This window comes from Plectropomus leopardus, chromosome 3 (genome assembly GCF_026936395.1).
Source record: "Plectropomus leopardus strain MGB_pleo_1.0 chromosome 3, ASM2693639v1, whole genome shotgun sequence".
NCBI classification, from domain to species: Eukaryota; Metazoa; Chordata; class Actinopteri; order Perciformes; family Serranidae; genus Plectropomus; species Plectropomus leopardus.
The window spans coordinates 3,541,413-3,560,743 of NC_142178.1; the positions used below are offsets into that span (position 1 = coordinate 3,541,413).

A 19,331-nucleotide genomic window follows, 5' to 3' on the forward strand; every position below is an offset into this window, starting at 1 on the left:
TTTCATCCTCACTAAAAGTGATATTTTGACATATATATGTTATATAACATCCCATATTTACTTTAAACCCAGTTTAAACACAAATTATGTAAACTGCAGCAAAATCACAGGGGATCAAAGTCTAAGAGTTTCTTTAGGCATGGCAGTTAGCAAACAAAACAGTCTGTTTGAAGATGCCTTATGATCAATCCTGATACCTTCCTCAACTTCCTATTTGAAGTTTGGCTCTCTGACTGTTGTATTGTATTGTTCTTTTTCCCCCAAGTTCTATTGCTATTTGACTAAGCCGCTGACTATAAAAATCACCATAAAACAACATTAACATGATGACAGGTCACAGTGGACACATGTAAAATAATCCACTGCAGTAGTCCTGCAATAAAACCTTTGAGAAGCTTAAGATTTTAGATAGTTTTTGATACTAACAGACAGGGGTGTAGTGGTTACAGAGGAGGAAGTGAGTACACTTTCCTTTATATTCCAATGGCTTTTTGGCTGATCAGTAGGTATATTGTCAATGGCAAGAAACTTATACCATGTACAGTATATCTGCCTATACGCTCCACTATACCACTAATGTCAGAAAAGTCTTGATTTAACAATGTTTCATTTTCTAGCCTGCAGTTTGACTGCTGGTGGACAAAAAAGCCTACTGTAGAATGTTATGTAAGCTAATAATACTACACCAACACAAATGGCCCCAGAAATGGCCAATAATTTGGATTAAAACCACTCTGACATAGTTTCAGCAGAGTGCACACTACATCGTCAAACTGCAGCAGGACTGCTGCATAGGCCTATAAACAATGAGTACCTTGGTCAGCAATGTTTGTCAAATTGCAAGAAATTAGTAGATCTTGAAAATAGTTTTTAAAAAAGCTATGGGAAAAGGTATAGGATTTTTTTTTCTTTTTTTCTAATTATCATAATTACATATTTAAAAATATGTTACAGAGTTATGATAATTTTGAAGCATCCTTTCCAGTTCATTTCCAGTTCATTTCCAGTTCATTTCCAGTTTTTTTTTTAAAAATGTTTCTTTTTCTTAATTTAAAGAAACAAACAAATTTTCAGTTTTTTTTCTTGTATGTTTTGATCATTTCAGTCAAATTTTTTGGTCATTTCAAATATCTAGGGAAAAAAAGGAAAAAAATCTATGGAAAAACTATACTTATAATTATCATAATCACATATTCAAAATTATGTTACATAATTATATTTATTATTATAAATTTTAAGGTTTTTTAAAACTTTTTTATGTGGTTGTATTTTTATTTATTTTCCTAATTTCTTGTGAATTTTTGGGCCATTTCCTCTTGTGTTGCCCCTTGCCTTCTTCCCATGTTTTTGAAAGAAATCAGACAATTTACTCAGGGCTCAAGGGGTTAAATTTATGGACACATGTTTTTATGTCATTGTCAGCATAACATTTTTAAGCAACATTTGTTAGTTAAAAAACAACAACAAAAAAATATTAAGATCATTACTGGCACCCCCGCGTATTTTTGTTTTTTTTTTTTTAGAAAAAAAGTAGGCTAAAATTTACATCAGTGTCAGCCACATAAAAGTCGAGTTGGTGTGTGTTTACATTTTTCCCCAGCTTTATTTAACAAAAAATATGTACAAAATATTTGAATTATTTTTTAATGGGGAAATGCTTTGTGTTTACATTTAGGTCTGTGACGGAGCAAGGGCGGTGACGTTTGATGACAGCCTCGCCGCCCCAACAGTGCATTCTGGGTCCAACCCAAGATGGCTGCGCCCTTGCAGAAGTGCTGAAGAAGTGCCTCGCCGGAGAAATTCTCGGGTTTGTGTGTGATTTCCATCAAAACCAAAACACCAAATCAGCCGCTGAGCCCGCTGGTTAGTAGAAGAACACCGTACGATCCCAGTTGTCGCTGAGTGTGGCCGGTGCGTCGCGTGGCTGTGGCAGACTGTCCGTGTGAAGATGGGCCTCGTCTCCAGCCCCTTCCCATAGCGAAGAGCCGTGGGGAGAGGAGCCGCAGATTCCCCTGCAAGCACGCACCCGTCCAGCTCGGATTTGACGGCTTTGACATACTCTACAGGCTGTGGACGCTGCCCTACAACTTTCTCACCAGAATTGTTTGTGCCACCGTGTCTGTCATCGTCCGGAGACAGAGACGTTCCCCAGCCCGGGTCGACCATCCCACCGCACCAAGGTCCTGCACGCATCTGCACGCTTCTCTGTCCACACTAGCGCCATTTCTGCACCTCTGCTCAGCCTCTCGGCTCGCGTTGCGTCGCGAGCAACGTCGAAAAAAGCTTTAAATAGCACGAGCGTGTCCTGCAGTTTGACAGCAGACTGCGGTAACACGAGCCCGCGTCAGACGGAGCGTTCACGTTAGCCGCGCTAACTTAGCTAGCACTTAGCTAGCTGTCCCGCCGGTCCGGTGCTCGCTAGCAAACGGCTCGAGCTGAAAAGTTGAATACAGTCAGGCTGTTTGAACGGGTTATCAGGCGCACACAACACTTAACAACGCCAGCTCCAAATCTGTGGCTCGAGCAGGGCTCACGTGGCCAGTTTGAGCCTCTGCATGACATCATCCAGGTGCCGCTCTATCTGACCATATACAGTTATATCACTGCAATATAGCATATTATGCGATACTATACTACTATAAACATTACTACACTTTATACTATGTATTATAACCCACAATATGTTGACAATAATGTAGCACGATGATACATAACATTACATTATTACGTTGACCCTTGCACTATATGCTATCAGATGCTGATTACTTGTAGGGACTGTTCTTTATTTGTTAGAGGCGGATGGGGGGTGGTGGTGGTGGCGGCTTGGGTGTAACTTTGTGTAACTTCAGCAATATAACTACAGAATGCTCTTTTTCAAATGAAATCACACCAATTTGCTCCGGTTTGGAAGGGTAGCTTGTAAAAATCGTCTGAACGCAGCACAAGAAAAACAGCTGTCGATCCAGGTTTATCACCATACTGTTACTTTATCAGCACCACTCATTTTTACTATGTCATTTTCTTGTATAGTTTCTGTTCTTCATTCTATTCTTATTTTAGTTGATGAATTTCTTATTTCTTATTTCTGTCCTTGCACTGCTGCTGCAACAGCTAGATTTCTGCTGGGGTTCAACATACTGTAGGTGTATCTTATCTTATCTCATCAGTGTGATAGTAACCTGGATACTTCACAGCAGAGCAAGGCAGCTCCCCATGTGAGTGTGTTTGGTTTCAGTTGTTGTTGTGATTTTCATTCTAGCAGCACATTGACGGCAGTGCATGAAACATGACTCATAACCATCATCGCTTGAACTGAGAGAACTCTTTAGGTTGAAGGTCATGAACTGGAACACTCAGCAGCCATTCAGGTTGAAATGTGCAGAACTTAAGACCAGCTCGCCCAAGGGTATTCTGTTCTTGCAACCACTAAGTAAGTGCATCGCTGGCATTAAATTAGTGGAGAAACAGATATATGCACAGGATTTCACATTTCCTGCAGAAAGAGTTCAATATGCTGGAAACATCACAACTGCAAAAAAACCCTTTTAGATGGAAATAAGGTCATGCACTGTGTAAGAACTCGTGTCAATTCGATATCTACTTTTTGTAATATCTTACTTTAAGGAGCAGAGGCATTTCTGTACAAAACCTTTTTTTTTTTAGTTAATGGTCCAGTATGTAGGATTTAGAGAGATATATAATAATAAAATAAATATAATACAAAGTATGGTTTCTTTAGTGTATAATCGCCTGAAAATAAGAATCAGAGTTTTTTGTTGCCTTAGAATGAGACATACATCGGGAGAAGGTCCATGTCTGTGAGGATAGTTATGTTGCACTGCCATGTTTCTACAGTAGCCCAGAACGGACAACCCAAACACTGGCTCAAGACTGGGCCGTTTGCGTTTTTGCCTCGGCCCCCGTAGTTAGAAGCCTGTCTGCAATGAGCAGCATCAGAGATACACTGATTTGTAACGTGAAACTGCTGGTTTTTTTCAGTGGTGTTTTTTTTTTTTTGGCTTAAATCACTCAGTTCTTTTGTTTTGGACAGGAGGAGACCTCTTTGGATATTTAAGCTCCTGGTAAAAACCTCCCAAATGATGAACACTGAAGCAATTCTAACCAGGAGAAGTTTAAGCTGGTTGCAACCTGCAATCCTCATGGTTACACACCACTAAATCCGCCTGAATGTTTACACATTTCACCTTGAACCCTTTAACATGAGAATCAATATTAGTTTTCTTGTGCTGCATTCAGACGCCTTTTATTAACATTTAAGCCTCTGAAACCTGAGAAAATTGGTTTGATTTCTTCAAAAACACAGGAAAAACATAATGAGCAACTTGGCAAGAAATGTCCTGCAAACTACAAAAAAAAAAAGAGTAAAAGTGACAAGGACATTTTCTAAAAAATTAGCAGGGTAGTATTATTAGATATCAAAAAATAAGGAAAAATGTCTAGAAAGCTATATTTATTCTTCTCAATTATATATTTAAAATCAGGTCAGATTTTTTTATTCGCAGCACTTTCTTTTTTTTTTTTTTAAAGTATTTCTTTTCTATTTTTCCAGCTAATTTTCACTAACTTATATTTTAATTGTAATCTATCAAAACCTCCCCAAACAGCATAGTCAATAATGAGCTTTGAAAATGTCCTGCAAACTACAAAAAAATAGTAAAAGGTGATGAGAAAAAAATGATCTCAAAATGAGCAGGGGGAGGGGGGTTATTAGATATGTTCAAAGAACAAGGGGAAAATGTCCAGAAGTCTTTATTCATAATTCTTTTAATTATATATTTAAAATTATGTTTCAGAAAAGTGTTAAGGCCTGAAAATGATCTGGCAGTGAAATATGTTACACAGCTGATTCAGCATGACTTTCTGATAGGAATGTTCATTCTAGTCGGCTCTTTTTACCTCTTTTAAATTAGTGTACTATAAATTTAAAATTAAATTGACTTAGCACTTTCTTGAGGTCATTTTTTAGTTTTTTGTTTCGTTTTGTTCTTTACTTTTTTGTTTGCTTATTTTCAGGTAATTTTTCTTGTATGTTTTTGTAATTTTTTTGCACATTTTTGGGTCAGTTGCTTGTTGCCCTCCCAAGTTTGGAAAAAAAAATCAAGCTAGTTTGCTCAGGTTTCAAAGGGTTAAGACAATAAGCCAAAGTTTTAAAATGTTTACTGTTCTCTAAACACATGCAGAACTTTGCACAGATAAATTAGTTCATTATAGGCAAAAACATTTGATTGAAATTAGGAACTACATAATCAAAGATAAGAAAATTGATATTGTTTGGTATCTAAAAAGTATTACGTTGTGATACCAAACTCTGTTGTGTGTTTACTCTCTTATGCACCACCTCTCTATTTTTATCCGATGTTGCATTGTCTTCTTCTTGCCTGATGTTTTGGCTTTAGCCGACACATGCTTTTAGGTGATCTCATGGAGACTAATACAGTAGTTCAGTAGTAGGTGACATTTTCTTGTTGTGAGAGTCGAATACCAGCTGCAGCTAAAATGATCACATTGGTGGTTGGTTTCCCACCGCAGCCGCACAGCATGAGGCCACAGAGATTCATCAGATCTGTGTTACTAACAAGAGCTCTCTCCTGTAGGGCCCTGATGAAAATGGACTCAGACTTGCTTCATTCGCCGGCTGTGGGCCTGGCAGAGGAAGAGGAGGCCGACATGAATGACTGGAAACTTCCCCTGGCCTTCATGAAGAAGCGGCACTCAGAGAAGATTGAGGGCTCCAAGGCTTTGGCGCAGAGCTGGAGGATGAAGGACAGGGTAATTTTTTTCTGCTCTTCTCTGTGTGGAGTAATTCAGCAGGTTAAGGATGCCCTCTGTGCTCAGCTGTGCTGTGAGTCTGTAGAGGCTCTTTTATCCTGTAGCACTCTCAGTCTAGTGCATGCAGAGTTGTTGAGGGAATAATCTCATGCAGTCTTGTGCAATAACTGCATGTTTATTTTCTAATGTTTTCAAAAGTGGAACTAATAAAACAGTAAATCCAGAACAGAGGATTACAATTAATAATTTATTACCCCAATTCCCATATACATTTTTAGAAAGCATAGAATCATTTCATAATTACGATAACTTCAGGATTTCCCACACATTCATCTATTTGTGGCGGCCTGCTGCATGTGACAAATAGATTTTCTTGCTGTGTTGAAATATATCTGTACTGTGTGATTATTCATGGCACCACACTCTCGGTGCACAGAGTGTACTGTTAGCACTTACTACTATTGGAATTAGGAGTGGGCGATATATCAAATATATTCGATGTATCGCGTCCAGCTCCTCCCGCGATGTATAAACTGCATTTATTGTGACCATCGAGTAGAAATTGTGTCGTTTTTATGAGCCACCGGCATTTCGGTTTTCTCGCTCTCTCCTGCAGCTCTCTCTCTTTTTCACACACAGAGCAGGGCTTCTGCAGGACTCCAGTCACAGTATGGAACACTACTGTGATTTGCAAATACTATTAATATATTACTTCTAGAGCTAGTAGTTTGTTTCCAGCTTACAATGAACTTAATGAGTGGTAGTGCGGGTAGTGTGAGCGAGTGAGGCATGTTTATCTGCTGTGCTTGCATTGCGACTATTTAATAACATTTTGCAACCACGGAGCACCAGTGCGACTTGCAAATATCAGTACATGAACTGGAGTGAGCCGTCAGTTTGTTGCCAGCTCACAGGGAGTGAGTTTTCACTGTTAAAGACGCCGCGGCGTCGGTTTAACTGCCTGCTAATGCTAACAACAACCTGTTGACCGAAGTACTTATTCATTAAATGTTATTATAACAGCAGTGTATTCAACGTTATTATCTGACAGTAGCTACTTTAGCTTTATTGTACTTTATTTAACATTTTTGTAATTGCAGTTCATTCAGTATTTTTTTATTTTAGTAGTTAACAAGTAATGATTAAAGGACATTTAAAAATATTGCAATTTATATTGCGTATCGCGATATTGCTTTAAAATATCGCAGTATTATTTTTAAGCCATATCGTCCAGCCCTGATTGGAATATGACGTCTATAGTATTTATCCACCTACTGCAATCAGTTCCAGTGCTAGATCAAGGTCCCAACACTACCAGTACATTTAAAACATGAGACTGTATTAGCAGACTGCAAAACTAGGCAAAAAAGAGAGGCAAAATCATTATCTCAGTGGAAAAGGAATATTTAAACATTTGGCGCTTATTTCCTTAGATGAAGTGATATGAGGATATCTCATCTGTCCACTAAGTATGCTGCCTACAAACTTAGCTCATTAACATGTTATATCTTCAGAAGGGAGCAGGATGGTCCCCCAAGCATTTTCTAATAAGCAATAAAAATTAAGTGATTCACAATGAGAATTGTTTTTGTGCTTTTAGTATACATATGGTGCTAGAACCCATAAAACATAAAAATTGAGTTTGTTTGTTTGTTTGGAGTTTTTGTTTATCACAAAAAATTGCCAGTGGAGGATCCCCCACAGCCTTTGAAAAAGGTCCTAGCTAAGACACTAATGTCCTAGAATCCCAGAAATTTACTAAAATCCTAGAAATGTCCTGAAGTCCTAGAGAAGTCCTGAAATCTTCAAAATTTGCTAAAATCCTAGAAACATCCTGAAATTGTAGAATTTTCCTGGAGTCCTAAATGTGCCAAAATCCTAGAAATGTCCCTCAAATTTTAGAAACGTTATAAAATCCTTGAATTGTCCTGAAATCCTAGAAACATCCTAAAATCTAAGAAAATTGTAAAACTGTAGAAATGTCCTAAAATTCTAGAAATGTTCTAAACTCCTAGAAACATGCTAAAATTCTAGAAATGCCCCAACATGCTGGAAACGTGCTAAAATCCTAGAAGTATCCTAAAATCCTAGAAATGTTTTGAAATCCTAGAAATGTCCGAAAATCTAAGAAACGTGTTTAAAATCTAGAAATGTTCTAAAACCCTTGAAATGTGCTAAAATTCTAGGAAAGTCCTGAATCCCTTGAAAAATGTACCAAAACACTTGAAATGTCCTCAAATTCTTGAAATATCCTAAAATCTTAGAAACATGCTAAAATTCTAGAAATGTCCTAAAATCCTAGAAGCATGTATGGGGCTGCTGCGATTGGCTCCTGGCCTCATGTCATTTTGCAAAAGCAAAGCCAGTGGATTATCACTGATGTAGGTGCTTAGCAGCCGAGGTGCAGAATTGAGGTTATCCAAGTATGCTTAGCTCTGATTGGTGCTTGATGAGAAAGGATGGTGCTTAGGATTGGTTATGTGGTCATCTACATCTCAAAATTTCAGTCCATTAAAATCAAATGCACCAATGCTACACACTGTGCTTCGAGAGGACATCAGTCTTTAAACAGCAGCAAATCACTGGACACCCTCGTCTTTATTATTGTGCCGATTCATTTCATTGTGCTGGAGGCCACCATCGTACACTCTGACAGGGGAACCTCAAAGCTTTCCCTCATGAAAGGCCACAGTGTGTTTCAGCGCTTATAAAGCTGTCATTTGATCCGCTGCAGTGCCACCGACCTGATTCTTGCATTGCCTCATGGCTACACAGCACTGCCATTACAATGATGGCAAATGCTACATTGTCATACATAACCCTCACCTACTCTGCACCTAATGTAGAATTTCACCCTAATGAAAATTTATCACGTCGCTGCGGACATGGGTGGAATTACGTGGTAATGCCTGCCGGTGTCAAGCTTCAGGGAAATGTTTAATAGGACGGCATCATTAAATGTGACTCTGCTATTGATTTAAAAGAGGTAATAAGAGTTGGTTGAAATGGGCATTCCTATCAGAAAGTCATGCTAAATCAACTGTGTAACATTTGTCATTGCTCAGAGCGTTTTTGAGCCATAGACCCTCATTTGTACACTTGGAAGAAGAATGTGTCCTGTCACATTTCTGTGCTCAGAGAGCTGCGACTAAAGAGAGCTTTTTGTGTTTTATGCAGTAAGAATTTGGCTTTGAATGGAACTCTGGCCTGGGGTTGAATTCATCTTTTAAGCTGGCAATAACTGCAAAATGATGGATTTGAAAACAGTTTTTTCAAAAGTTATGATTTGCTGAATGATAACGATATGAGTGGATGCAGAAGGAACTTGTTTTTGACTCATTTTCTGCACTTCTTTACAAAAATGTTCATTCAAAAATAAAATTCAGGTTGGCTTTCAGAATTATTTTAACATTTAGTTATCTTATCATATTTCATATTTCTTAGAGAAGCCCAGTAAGTTTGTGAAATGTCCTTTTCAAAGGGATAGTTCTGATTTTTTGAAGTGTGGTTGCATGCGGTACCTATCCACAGTCGGTGTACTACATACAGTAGATTTCAATCTTCACTTCGCCAGTTTGGAGAATCAGGCTGGAGTCTCACACAGAAGCTAAGAAAGGGACTGCTATGGAGGGGTCGGCAACAAAACATATTTTAGTCATCTAAAAAAATTTTAGGTCAATGTTATATTGAGAATATTACCACAGCTTCAACTTTATGTCAAACAGTGATTTTCAACAGGAAAATGAAGCTGTTATATCGCTCTCTTCAAAACCAGACCCCATTGAGAAAAACAGTGATTTAACATGGCTGAACACGCCGCTGGTCTATTGCTGCTAGAGCTCTGACCGAGCCCAAAAAATCAGGCCCCACCCTATATGAACCGACACAGTTTCTGTCACATGTCTCTGTCTGACACAAGCCTGACCCATGGCGGCAGTTTTTTGCCCGCGCGTGTTTGGAAACTCGAATTTGTACTGTAAAAATAGGCCTATAGTATATTATATTTTATATATTATAAGATTATTATTTCTAAATATTAAAATGTATAAAAAGCTAAGGGCTGGTGTGTTTTGTCGTACCACTTCTCCTCCTTTCCTGTCTGTCATCTTGTGCATGACAGGTTCAGCAAAGCATGCTGCACCCCTCAGTGCATTTAATACGCATATCGACGGTGATGCAGCGCGCAGATGATGATTGCTCTCAACTGCATGTTATTTACTAGGGCTGGGTGAAAAAATCGATTCATCAGTGCATTGCTATATGTTTTTTGCCAATTCAATGTTGATTCATAAATTCCTGAAATTGATTATTTCCGTTGTTTATTCATTAAAATGGCGACTGTGGGGCGAGATAACCGTGTGTTAAAATCTGCACCGACAACATTAAAAGCCGATGTTTGGATACACAAAGTCGATAGTAGTTACAGTGTGTGTGAGCCTCGTGAGTCAGTGTTAAAACACTACAGCAACACGATGGACCTACGTAACCGTTTGAGCTGACACCACGCAGATGTTTTGCAACCTGTTGCTAATGCCAAAGCTGTGGATCACACACAAATGCAGCTTGACAAATTCTGCATAAATTTTTATTACTTTTGTTAAGTTTGGCTTAGGCAAAAATGTGCACTTTTCTGTACTTTATAATAATGTAATGGTAAAATATGTTTTGGTGTCAGTTTATCTAAATCAGTACAGATAATGCACGCTTTATTGAACACAGAGGGTTTTTGAATGAATTACCTAGGTATTTCTGTCATCGACACACATAACTGAATCGATATTGAAGCAACTGGATCAATATCGAATCGAATTGAAATCGAACTGGATCGTGACCCAAAGAATCGGAATTGAATTGAATTGTGAGGCTCTTGATAATACTCAGCCCTATTATTTACATCTCTTCCACTGCTGGGGAGGGAGAAGCAGAAACTGCCAACCATGAAACAGCTCACAATAGTTTCATTTAAAAAAAAAAAACAAAAAACAATAATTGGAGAGGACCCAATTCAAGCCTGAGGGAATATTGAGAAATTACAGCTCAGCCCGAAGCAGGTGGGTCGAGGTGACCCCAATCAGGTTTGGGCAGAAAATCAAAGGTCTAATTGCTGCGTCTAACAGTCATATTCGTAGTGTTATTGTGTGATTTCGGTATTTGAAAGGGATAGTTCTGATTCACCAAAGTCACACAAAAACACAAACTATGTGATCGAAGCAGTGGCAGACCAGCCGCTCCTGTGTTCAGTGAACTAAAATGACTGTTTTTGTCAATGGAGTCAGGTGGCTTTGACAGCACAGATGGGCAACTGAGGCCCTTAATTGCTTTGCTGTCGGCAGGGGCTATCTGATGGAAATTTAAAGCAAAATAAAAAATAATTTGGCTTATATTTTATTAGAAATCAACGGAAGGCCCCTCTTCCATTAGTGTAAGCTTTCACAACAAAGTGATCGGACCCAGCCAAAACAATCAAGCTTAGTAGAAGGCAGAAGGTAGATTTATTGGTTTCAACCAAGTTTAAAAAATGAAATTATTTTTGTCCTCGCTCCTGCTACATCTTTTGAGTTTAAGGATGAGTTGATTAAAATCAGCAGCTACTATGAAAATTCCATCCAGTTCCTTGGTGATGTTGCTGCTGGTGGCATCGTTTAATTCCTGCAGTGCATTTTTGACTTTGTGTCAGAGTCTTGTGTCCATATGGCTCCTACAAGGTCACTCATCCAGTCCATCCAGTGATGGCCCACCAGCAGATGGAGACATGAAAAACATGTTAATTAGTTAGTTAGTTAGCTCGCTAGTTAGTTGGTTTATATTTCTGCCTCATGACAGTCTGGCCCATCCCATAGGGATGGAAATAACAATAACAATGCAAAGCATGTGTCATCTTCTGGTTTTACAAATATCAGCAAAAGAAAAAAGATAGATACATAAAATAAATTATGTCACAAAATAATATGTGACCCATATTCTTGCAAAAACAATGAATTGTACAGTGAATTTTTTTTTTTTTTTTTTTTTTACAAATTTTACAAATCTACAGTTTATCTTGGTTAAGAGCTTGTTGTCTCATCCTCCATGCTTTCTCCAGATAACAAGCTAATCTAAATGTTTTATATGTAAATAACCAACTTAATCTTTGTGCTAAGCCATATATACTAAATTAATATCCGTTTTTATCTGACGAAGCAAAAATTTGCACAGTTCCATAGGAAGTTCCGTAGCGCATAGAAATCTTTGCTATTTAGTTAAATTACATTAAACAAGAAAAATAAGAAAAATCATCTGACAATACCGATAGTTCATTTTCAAGCCGATTATTGGCTGATACAGATGATGTTGATAATGATCATCATGCATCCCTATAGTATTATAATAAGATTGGAATTGGAATTTGAAAAAACTATAAAATAATAAACAGAAATGATCAGATATGACAGCAAACGTTTCTCAGCATAGATTTTTATTCTGGACGTTGGGCTCGGGCACTGCTCCCAAGTCTTAAAATGGTCTGAAAAAAACCCTGATGTTTTCCGGCGTCAAAATGTTGACATTTTCTGAGCAAACACCTTGGTATTGCCTATTGGCAATAGCGTACGATAAATGGACTATATGGAAAGGATAATGTGAAGGCAAAGATGTTAAGTTTTATGTTTTGTTCAACTTTTGCTTGAAATCTTGCTATGAAACATATTCAAAGAGTACATAAAATACTTGTATTTATTCTAAGTTCTTGTCATTTTGGATCTGGTGATTTTCCTTTGGCGCTGGCTAAAACCTCTTTTGGAGGTGCCCAAAATTCCTCTGTGCAGAAAAAACCCCTTCTCCTACCTGTTTGCGCCTCCTCTCCTAACTGTGCGGCGTGCATAATACCACACAGGCAAGCAAAGCAAATTTCAAGGTCACTTAAATACCAAAGGAGCGCTGCTTGCACCTGTTGTTGCGTCGCCACAAAAATAAAGCTCTGGATGTTATTCTGCAGCCTTGGACATTTTCTTATCAGTCATTTAGGGGTAATAGCAGAGGTGCTGTGGGTGATTTGAGGTGATGGGCAATATCTTCAGCATTTATGATACAAGCGCGTTGGTATGCGAACAGTTAATCCTGGTGAGAGCAGCGTGGGGCTTAGGAGTGGGCTGTAAATGATGCTCTGCACTGTGGGAAATCAGAGGTCTTGCTCTTGTCGACATATACACACACAAACACACTCAGAGGTGTCTCTGGATGAACGCAGGAGGAGAGAGGGAGGCTCATCACTTGCAAGGTCCATTGGTCAAAATGCTGTGTTTATTCCCCTGTTGCGGCAATGAAAGCTATTTGTGTGTGTGAGTGAGAGAGAGTGAGTGTAGCTGCAACCGCCCACAGCTGTTTGTGTGTCCCACTCTGTTTATGATTGTGTGTACTTTTGCTGTACCTGCCAGGTGGAATCATGATAACAGTGTTAAGATATGGTGTATGAATAGCACTCAGTATTGGAGTTGAGTAGCGTCTAAGTTCAGGGCTGACTTAAGATGACGAGTGGCTCCTTTAAGGATCAGAAAGCTGCCTAATTGTTGGTCATAAAGAAATTAAGAGAACATGGACTATTTTTTGTGACAGTGATGTTACCGGTAGTAAAAGTAATTAACCCTTAGGGACTGTTTGGTGCATTTTACACAGCCACAGCCATCAAAGCATAAAAACATGCATTGTATTATTTATATAATATATTATATAAGACTGTGATAATCAAAAAAATCTACTTTGCATGTAGTATATTGAAAATAGTTCTTTTTTTTCATCTAAAACATAGTGGCATCATGACAAAGACCTGGCAATTAAAGAGTTAAAAATCAGAAAATTAATGAAAATTGTATACGGCTCTAATTATCCTCTGATTGTTTCCTTTTCTGAGCTGTCAGAGCAGCAGTGTCAGGCTGACAGGGAGTGACTGCGTTGCAATGATTTAACATGTTTGTTTGGTTCCTATCAAGAAACAAAAAAAGCACACCAACAGAAGCTGTAATTTATTGCTTTAGGCCTATTATAATCCTCAAACTCACAGTAAACATGACGCCTGCATGTTGACGGCAAATTCACATGGACCTTGACCTGATGAGGCAAGACGACTGCTGCACAGGCTTTGACCAGTATTGATCCACAGGTGGATCCAAGAGCTTACAAACAACTGACTGACATTGTAGGCTGTAATCAAGTCAATAGGGAAAGCAGCCCTGTTTTTCTTTACGTCAGTGATACAAAAGTGTATTTTTCATAGTTGAGAGAATCAGATCTGTCACTTCCACTACGCACTTTCATACTTAAATAAAAATGAAATTGCATTCCCCCTAAAAGACAAAAACAGTGTAAGTCCATAATAAATAAAGTGGTGAGTAATGAGTTCTAAAATGCAGAAGTCCTTTAGCCTTTTAGCAAGTCTGGTTCACTCGTCTTAAAGTCTATGGGTTTTTTGAATGGGTTTTCGGTAAAATGCCTTAAAAATAGGTATTTGGACGTATTGTTCTGCAACATCAAATATGTCCACGTAAACCCAAGTTTTGAACTTTTAATGTTTTACTCATCTTAAAAAAGACGGTTGCTAACAAGTGGCTAAATTGGACTACATTGTTTGTCAGGGATATCAGATGTCGTCACGCTGGACACAGAAACTCATTAAATCCACTTGTCCTCCTTTACAGCTTTACAGAGTCGCAGTCCGCAGTTTTTACAGTGTTTGTAGTTGTGACATTTGAGTTGTGCGACCGCGATGTAGTTCATGTATAGCCTAACAATAGCTTTTTGCTTCTGGCGATTTCATTTATGCCTCCAAACTCACAAAAATTAAGTTCATCTGTGAATATTATCATGCTAAACCAAACATGTAAGTCTCATAAACTTGTGTTCATCAGAGAGATTATTTTTTCAAAAATCCCATAAGGTTTTTGACAAGGGAACCATTGTGATGCCTACTTCCTGGTTGGCCTACAAAAATACGTCAGCCCTTCACCACTCAATAGCAGAATAAAAAGTAGAAAAAAGCCATAAATAATAGTAAATCAGTTGGCACATTTTGGCTTTAAAGGAACAGTGTGTAAGATTTAACAGGACTTACTGGCACCTAATGGTGAGAATCGCAGATTGCAACCATCTGAATTGTCTGGTTAGAAGTCCGCTTATTTTTATTAAATTACTCAGCTGAGTTATCTTCTTCTCCAGAACAAATGGGCCCGGTGATAAAAAAAAAAAAAAAAAAAAAAAAAAATAAAGTTTCATGTTACAAATGAATGTTTATCTGACCATTTAAGTCACATTGGAGATGACCCGCTAGACCATCATCTGCTAATGTTTGCTCAAGTTTTCTTTGACAATTTAAGATCAAGATGTTAAGGAGGTTTTTAATCAGGAGTAAAATGATCCGCAGAGGTCTCTTCCTCTCCAATAACAAACAGACCTAGTGATTTTAACTGGAAAAAACATTGAATAAAGCAGTTTCATGTTAAAAAAAATACTGTTTTTTTCCGATCCTCTCCTCAAGGAGGAGCTGCTACCCACAGTAGCAAATGCAAAACTCAGTGTCCCTATCAAGAGCCAGGTAGGCGTGGGCGATATATAGCGGCTTGTTCCACGTGCAGTATATAACATAACTATATCACGAACATCAAGTATAAATTGGCAGCTGTTTTGGTTCTCTCACTCTCTGAAAGGGCTCTCTGCCTCTCACAGACACATACACAAAGCAGGGCTTTTGCAGAGCTCCAGATAGTGACTATTTAGTCACATGTTGCAACGATGGAGCACTACTGTGATTTGCAAATACGATTAATATCTGAACTGGAGAGCTGTTAGTGTGTTTCCAGCCTACAGTGAATGAATCCACACGGTTAAAGACGCCCGGGTGTCTGTCTAACTGTGCTAATGCTAGCATCCAGCTGTTGACCAGAAGCTTCAAGTCCGCAGCAAAAACATCAACACTTTTTGCCAGAGACGAGAAAGGTCCTTCAGAATAGAAGCACCATGGTTCCCACTTTGATTTATTTATTTAAACAATACTTTTTAAGATGTCATTATAAAAAATCTGTATTTAACTTTCTTATAAGGGTGTTTTATTAAATGTTATTATAACAGTAGTGTATTTCACTTTATTATGACAGTAGCTACTTTATTTAACTTTATTGTAACTGTGGCTCATTCAGTAATTTTGTATCTTAGTAGTTAACATTAGTTTAAAGGACGTTTAAAAATATAGTGATATATATCATGTATCCCTATATAGCCATAAAATGTCACAATATTATTTTAAAGCCATATACCCAATATAATTACCCTATTTTAAGAAAACACATTTGTTATATTCAGTTTGCCTATATATTCCCTTAAATATTACTCAGTGGACTATAGATTAGAAAATGTCTAAATTGGGCAAGAGTAAGCCTTTTACACAGAAGAAATTTTGACTTGTGTTCGTGGGAAAAGGGGAGGTGTTACTAATAACATGAATCATGGCTCGGTTCTCTTCAAGTGTCCTAATAAGCCTTGATAGTGGGCCAGCATGCACATTACCAGGTCCCTGATGCTGAAGCAGCTAAATGGAATTCAGCCATTATAATGGGATGATTTAGGGTGTTTCTGTATCCATGGTACACCAGAGGACACGCACCCACTTCCACAGCAGTTAACATTTCTAAAACAGAACCAGGCATGCGTATGCTCAAAGACAGATAAATGCAGACTTTTCTGCTTCTGCTCCCATGGGTTAAACATTATTTTGAAAAACAGAACTGCCTCAAAGCTGGATGTGAGTTGACCTACGCTGCACGCACAGAAAGCTTTCTCTCCCTCCTCATTATGCTGCACATTCCCCTGCGGATCTGTAAGCTGGATGATGTCAGAGCAGCTTGACGCAAACTTTATGAACCCTGCCAGCGTCCTGTCTCCCTCTGATGCTCATGTGTCCCGGCCCAAAATCCTGTCAAATATAGAGAGGACGTCACGCAGGCTTATTTTTAGGAGCATGTGCGCATGGGAGCTGTTGAGCTAGTTCAGCGTGAAGGTGGATTGGAATTGATTTTACCTGCCAATAGCAAACCGAAAGGAATCTGCCTTGGTGGCAGTTTTGTGTAGACAGTGCAGGGAGATTAGAATAAACATGAGAGCAAGAGCAACAGGCAGCAGGACCCACAGTCTGATCTGAGGGGCTGCGAGAAGATTCTCTAAATATCTGTACACAGTAGGGGTCAACTGATGCTGTTTTTTCAGGGGCAATACCAATTAATTTGTTGTTAAGGAGACCGATAACTGATATTTGGAACTGATATGCACTTACACTTAAAAATGAAAATCTTTCTGTCAATATTTAGAATTTGAAATATAACAAACTACAACACAAAACTTTTTTTTTTGAAATTCTTTTAGCAAATGTTTAATCACAACTTAAACTTTTAACATCAAATACAGCAAGTTCCCCAGCAACTTTTTTTTGAAAATTTAAATAAGAAATGAAAAAAAATTCAAATGGCTTCCTAAGGTTTTACAGTAAAAGTAAAAGTTCCTCCCATGCTGACACTTTTTTTGTTGTTGCACTTTTTAATTAATTCATTTTATCTGCAATCATTAAAATAAAATGCTGATACAGATAATCTACAAAATGCCAAATATCGGCCCCTATGATGATGGCAGCGCATGTAGATGCAGCAGCCGTAGCTCCTGAAATCCTTGCTACTTTTTTCTGTATTTTGCTATATTTTTTTTATTTTTGTTGACACCATGGCTTCTGGTTATTTAAATCAACTCGTCCTTCAACTCCAAACATGTAGCAGGATCAAGGACAAATGTAATTTCATTTTTTAAACTGAATCACTTACCGAATAGTGCCAAAAAATGTTTATTTTTTGTTAAGCAAACCTGTGTTCATTAAAGTATAAAAACACGAACACATAATAAACATCACAATGGTCATCAACTGTGGTTGCAAGCACACCATTATTCTTCTATTTCTCTGAATATGACAATATTCTGAATTTGATACAGGTCATGTAAACTGCATATTGCATTTAAACATTCAGAATTTTCCAATTTAGCATTTTCAGATTATGTGCCTGTAATGTACTCAGTGTGTTCCCTTTAATTGCTTTACAGTGAACATCTCTGATAGGTTCACCAGTGGAAAGCTTTTTATGTGAAACAGCAGCAGCAGGAAATGTTAAGTTTGCATCAATGCAACACAGCTCAGTAAATACAATATAGTTCTGAAGGCCTGTAAAAATGAACTCCAAATTGCAGAGATTGAGTTACAAGCTACAGAAGAGGTGAATAGCGAAAGAAAATAAGGGTTGATGTAGAGTCTCATCATGGCTATATTCTGCAGTTTGGATGCAGTAGAGAAAGATTTTTTCACAGGCAGTGTGATTCACAAGAAATTAAGTATTAGTATCCATGTTATGATTAGGTTTTTGGAGTATCCACTGCAGGTTATGTGCATGCACGTGTTAATTATACCCTGGATACGTAAAACTTACGAATAAGCCCTCACTCTGATTTTCAGAAACCCAGATAAAGCTTGTGGCATGTGACCACCTGATCCTGATCCTTGTGTCATGTATGCAGGTGCTTCCTTAGCTTGTCAATAGCATGTCTATACAATGTGCTGACAAAAACAGTGGACATCTGCACTTCAATACCTTATTGACATGTTGCAAAAAAGATGAAAATCTTGATGAAAAAGATGAAAAAGTCTGCTCCATGCCAATTTCTTGTCTCAAATATGAACAAAACCAGGATCAGAGTCCAAACTGGAACTCTGTGTCTGTATACATTTGACAGTGATGTATTCCTTTTCTTCACTATCAGACACTGTAACACAACAAAGCTTTGCTTTAACTATGACTCATCATCCGTGATGTTCTTTCACAATACTTGAGTATTTCTCATCAGTGGTCTATAGTTGTTTCCTGGGTCTTCCCTGATGCCCACAGCACTGTTGTAATTAACACAGTGACAGTATAGTGTTGTTGAAACGCTCGGTTACAGCAACAGTGTTGGATTGTCAGAGCCTTTTGTAGCTGTGTGAAAAGGGTCTGTGGGTGTTTGTGTAACAATCTTTTTTCCTGAGATATTTTAAATTGTACATATCAGGTCATTTGTCCTTATCAGAACTTCCATTTGGATGTACAAATGGCTCACAGCAGTCTAGTTTTGATCTTTTATTTTTAGCGGGACTGGGATTTTTTTACTAATTAAATTAGAGTTGCACCAATTTATTGGCTGCACATCAGCATTAGCCGATATTCATTAAGGCTGGACCCAAATATTCGGCTATTAGAGTATTTGTTAATTGGGCAGCAATTCAGTTTTCAATGTAGGCATTCAGATATTCTTTTTGTTTTTCAGAGGATGAATGCCATCTCAGTGTTTGTGATCCTGCTGCTGCGCCTTTCACACACAGTAACAGGAATGATCTTTTTACCTAGCGGCTGAGTTGAGCCATTTCTGTGTCGGTGTGAGCAGCACCATAATGCAAACACTTGAGTTCCCCCACAGCTCACCCTGAGTGGAGCTCTGTCCTACAGCACAGA

General features: G+C 38.2%; 1 protein-coding gene across 4 annotated transcripts in view; it reads left to right on the top strand.

Moving 5' to 3' along the window:
* Positions 1 to 1,735: 1,735 nt before the first annotated feature.
* Positions 1,736 to 19,331, top strand: part of rptor (regulatory associated protein of MTOR, complex 1) — a 256,587-nt gene continuing 238,991 nt past the window's right edge. For all 4 annotated transcript variants that reach the window (XM_042484972.2, XM_088075352.1, XM_088075351.1 and 1 more), the window contains exons 1-2: positions 1,736 to 2,180; positions 5,616 to 5,790. In XM_042484972.2, the coding sequence (XP_042340906.1) occupies positions 5,623 to 5,790 (168 nt within the window). In that variant the 5' untranslated portion in view covers positions 1,736 to 2,180; positions 5,616 to 5,622. The remainder of the gene's footprint in view (positions 2,181 to 5,615; positions 5,791 to 19,331) is intronic.